At 53.0% G+C, this 4,820-nt stretch overlaps 1 protein-coding gene across 1 annotated transcript; it reads right to left on the bottom strand.

Moving 5' to 3' along the window:
* Nucleotides 1–221: 221 nt before the first annotated feature.
* On the bottom strand, nucleotides 222–950 carry LOC115317982 (the record flags this gene model as incomplete). The annotated part of the gene is made up of 1 exon (XM_029977713.2): nucleotides 222–950. A coding segment is annotated over one exon (729 nt), but the record flags the coding sequence as incomplete, so codon positions are not given.
* Between the last annotated feature and the right edge of the window lie 3,870 nt (nucleotides 951–4,820).

Raw genomic sequence — 4,820 nt, 5'->3', positions numbered from 1 at the left:
CCGCCGGCAGATGGCAGAGCAACGCGTTTCAGTCGCAGCTCGCACGTCCTGGAGACTTTTGTCCCCGACTGTACATTTAATGTTGCGAACCGAATCGGCTCGTGAAGATCCAGCGTGCTCGAGACGTAAGGCGTCATACGACGTGATCGTTATAATAGCCCTCTAAACAGAAGCTAATAAAAAAACAGTATCGCTTAACAAACGTTTTCACAGCAAGCCACTCACTGTGGTTTGCCTTTCCGACGGTCATCAGGCGAGTTGCGAGGCTTGACTTGGACACGAATCTTTTTCGATCCAGCCTCGTGTTCCGTCGTCGTGCCGGTCCCTTCTACTTCTGTGTCTTCCATGTATGGCGTTGAGTCCCTCATTCGTTTGACAACCTGGCTCATCTCGACGTCGACATTTGGCACCGAAACAGCGGGGCCTTGACTTCCGCTACCGTCGTTGCCGTCGCTCGGTGGTCTTGCGTCAGGTGTCTTCTTAGTTTTCTCACCCGTTCCTTCTGCGCCTTGCATAGCTGTCTCAGGACCACTCGTTTTCGCTTCAGGGACAGGGAGTCGGACAGCCTCTGCGCCGTCCGGCCCCGCTCCCTTAAATGGATGAGGCACGGCCGGCGCGGACGCACCGACTGCCTCTTCCGCTTCGGCGTCGTCCATCATGTAGTCTGTCTGGTCCTCTGCCTTGCGGTCACGGGCCATTGTGGCATAGGTCCTGATGCAGTCCGTTGCCTCGTGGCCATAACAGTGACAGTCCGCGCAGCGGGGAACACGGCAGTCCCGGCGAATGTGTCCCGTACGACGACACCGAAGGCAGAGCGGCGCGCGTCCTGGCACTACAACGAGCACCTTACACCCTTCCAGGCGAAGCTCGTGGGCTAGGCTGTCAACGGTGTAGCCTTCTCTGAGGGTCTGGCGTACACTACGGGTGTTGGATTCAACGGCCTCAAATCCCCTTTCCCGGAAGAGGTCTCTGGTGATCTCGGAGACCTTGCCATAACGCTCCAGCTTCTTTTTCACCTGGCAATTCGGGACGTCGTACGGGACCCAGTGAAGCTTGACCTTCACGGCAGTGTTCGCCGGGTCGATGACGAGGCACCGCCCCCCCCCTTGATCGTCAGTTCCTTGGCATCGACCAGGTTTTGCTTGGCAGCCAGCGAATGCATCCTAAACATCCAGACGTGGTTCATCTGGTGGGGCCCGGCACTTGCCAGGTCTTTCAACACACCCAGCCGCTCGAGTTCCTGACGAAAGTCTTGCACCCGGTAGGGCCTTCCTTTTACATCACAATGCAGGAAGACAGCATTGGTAATCACGTACCCGGTTGGCAGTTGAGGCAGAATAATCTGATAATCCGCAGCGGTTACAGGGACAGACGTACCACGGCCTGACGCGGCCGTTATCACCGCATAGCAGACGACAGTCGGGGGTTAACAGTCAAAGCGAGAACAGCGACAGGATTTCTACACGCATGCGCAAAACTTCACAGCGGCGCGGCAGGGCGGCGCCTCAGGTAGCGGTGACACGCGGAGGCGCGTTCACGCTCATATTGTTTCCGATAGTAGTACGTATCAGAGACTACAGACAAACAAAACAAAAAACATTGAGGTTTTGCAATAGGGCAAACAAAACACTGATCTTTTTTTTGTATTCAGGAACACGTACATTAGATGTTTCAATAAGTTGTACTACTCTGATATCAAGTCACTTGTGAAAGTTGGCACCGTCGGTTCGACATCAGTGTGCTGTTCGTCGAATTGAAATTTCGGGGACTCTTATACGGGGTAAGGGGTGGAAGAATATATCCTCTTTCTTTCTGAAAGTGTATGTTGTCGAAAACTTCCTCTGTACTGCAGCCAGCCGCCTAAGTTCATTTATTTTAACTCCCAGTATCTTGTCTTGTATAGTGGATTGGAGCTTGCATACATTTTCGTTTAAGTGTGAACATTACATATTTGTAAACACAAAGAATGTCACAAAGTACGTTGACACAAATCTCGACAGTTTTAGTGACCGCGCGGAATTAAGCCATTGTATATTATGACACTGTTTTGGATAATCGTTCATGTCATTAGCGCATAACTTTTCGCTCTTCTTCGCATGAGTTGAAACGGGGTGCCGCCAGTCTGCAAAGAGCTGGTTCAGAACCAGCTCCGGTTCTGAACTTGACGGCCGGTTTCGCAGTATTTGAGAAATTAAATACACGGGCTAGTTTTTGCAAATGGGCATTTATAGCACTGCCAGACTTAATTGACTCTTATGATAAAGGAATGATGAGTAAAACAATTAAAAACATAGGTGAACCCGAGGTGTGCCGGGGATGCACAATAGACGGCGCCACTTTGTTTGTTTCCAAACAAAGAAGGGCGAATAGGGACTATTCACTGGCGGCCATAGCTGTGTGCTCGACTGCTTTGCGCGTGCTGATGGCGAGCTGCCTCAGCTTTTTTTGCAACGTGCATTCCACACCATCGAGATTGCCTGTCTAAGCAGCGTAATAATGTGAGCTCGTTCTGAGCATGCGCTCGTCTTCTATGCATACTTGGATCCCCTGCCGACGCCAAAGCGCCCGAACAGACATCGAACAGCGGCTGGATGGAATTTCCATAACCCCAACCAACTCTGTCAAAATTTTAGGGGTTACATTTGAAACCAAGGGCGGCGCCGTTACCTGGCTCCGACAAGTAAAGTCGCAATGGAAGGACGGCATAGAGCTACTGAAGGCTATCTCGAGCAGAGCCTGGGGGACCAGGAAGACCTCCTCCGACGACTCGTTCGTACCATCCTTACACCTGTGGGATTTCCCTCGCTGCTACCGTCTCGGAGAATGACACAGCACACCGGTTCAACAACACGTAAACATTTAATGACCGCTATCGCCTGCGCCGCGATCCCAACAGCCCCCGCGCATCTGCTGCGACGGCCTTTTATCAGCGGCGGAGCGCCGCTCGCGTGGCCAGTTGCCCTTGGCCCCCTCGTGGTCAAGATGACCACTTATGATTGTCGGAGGGGCAGCCTGGGCCAACCGCTTGGAATCGCCAGGTTGCCCACACATCTCCCCCCCTTCCAAAAACGACAACAGAGGACGTCTTTGATGGTCTTCGGGGGGGCCTTCCTTCTGGGTCAGCAAGGGTCTTCTCAGATGAGCGAGCACGGGTCCGACGTCAGTACTTCCGGACAGTACCGATGCAGCCATGGGGGGTGGTCTGATGATGGGAGCTGCGTCGCCGCTGTCTGGCACGAGGAACTAGAAATTAAAAACAACATGAGGCCATGGCGCGGTAGGAAAAAGTAGCCGCGCACACGAAAGATGCCTGTCCCACTGTGCATGCGGGAGCGCGGACCATTTCTCTTCTCCCCCCCCCCCCCCCCCCCAAAAAAAAAAACACCGAAGAGGGCATGAAGATAATACACTTAGAACTCGTGCTACTCCCGGTCGTCTTCACCGCCGTCTCAAGTTGTACCACGGTAGAGACGATGTGGAATCTTCCGAGAGGTGGTCCGGATAGTCGTCATCTGGAACCTGCGACACATCTACCTCCTCGGGTTCATAGAAAGCTTTTAGGTCGGCGACATGAATAGACCCGCACACTTCACCAGATTCACAATGCACCAGCTCATAAGACAGGTTGGAGAGCTTGCTACTAACACGGTAGGGGCCATCCCACCTCTTTGCTAAAGAGGCCGTGAAGCCTCTAGCAGCATCACTCAGCGGATGAGTTCGCCTCAGTACCAGATCTCCTACCTTGAACTGCAGATTTCGCCTCCCCTTGTTGTACTGGTTTGCCTGCTGCAGTCTCGAGACGTCGAGGCTTTCTCGAGCTTCAGGCAGGTTCTCCGTGAAACGCTTCCGGAGATCTTCTGCGAACTGCGTGGTTGTGCGCTGCATGCTTGCAGGATCTGTGCTAAGGAGGCCATTTCCCAGGGGAAACACGAGCTCTTTTCCAAAGTTAAGTTGGGCTGGAGTAAAACCCGTGGACCGGTTGATTGTTGTGCGGGTAGCGACTGCCATTTCTGCTAATTTCGCGTCCCAGTCTTTGTGTCGCTCTTTATGCGATACAAGCATCTGCTTCAGGTTACGGTTCACTCTTTCCGTGATATTCGCCTGTGGATGGTATGGCGAAGTCCGTTTGTGCCGTATGCCTAGCGCCTTACACGCATCCACGAATACCTTGCTAACAAAATAAGAAGCGTTGTCTGTAATAAGCGTTGCGGCAAAGCCAAAGCGCGCGAACGTCTCGAGAAGACAGTCCCAGATTTTCTTAGAGTCTAGTTTGCGCAAAGGAAACATTTCGACCCATTTTGTGAAATGGTCGGTCACTACTAGCAAATACTGATTGCCGCGTGGACTACGGGGAAAGGGACCGAAAACGTCGCGGGCAACACACTCCCAGGGGTACTTGCTTTCGACCGACTGCATTAAACCTGGTTGTTGGCCACCTCGGGGTTTTGCCTTCTGACAAACCGGGCAGCTACGAGCGTATCTCATCACATCCTGCCTCATACCTGGCCACGTTGCAATTTGGGACAACTTTTCGTAACTTTTGCTCCCACTGCTGTGGCCTGCCAAGGCGGGATCATGCATATATCTTATAAATGACTTACGCACTTTACGTGGTATTACAGACCGGAATGGCGGGCCGCTGGACCCATCGTCCGCCTGGGGGATGTATCGCAGCAGGATGCCGTCGCTGTTGAGCAGGTATGAGTCCAAGTCTCTGGGATTCCCAGCGTCGGCTGTTTTCTTCTGCCAGCTGGTGCATCACCTTCTGACAAAGTCCATCGGACAGCTGGGCCGCTCGGAGCTCCTCTCTGCTCACCAGG

The sequence above is a fragment of the Ixodes scapularis genome, unplaced genomic scaffold (assembly GCF_016920785.2).
Source record: "Ixodes scapularis isolate PalLabHiFi unplaced genomic scaffold, ASM1692078v2 ptg000943l_1__unscaffolded, whole genome shotgun sequence".
Taxonomy (NCBI): domain Eukaryota; kingdom Metazoa; phylum Arthropoda; class Arachnida; order Ixodida; family Ixodidae; genus Ixodes; species Ixodes scapularis.
The sequence above is the reverse complement of the archived record's forward strand: the minus strand, read 5'-3'. Positions and strand labels throughout refer to the sequence as shown.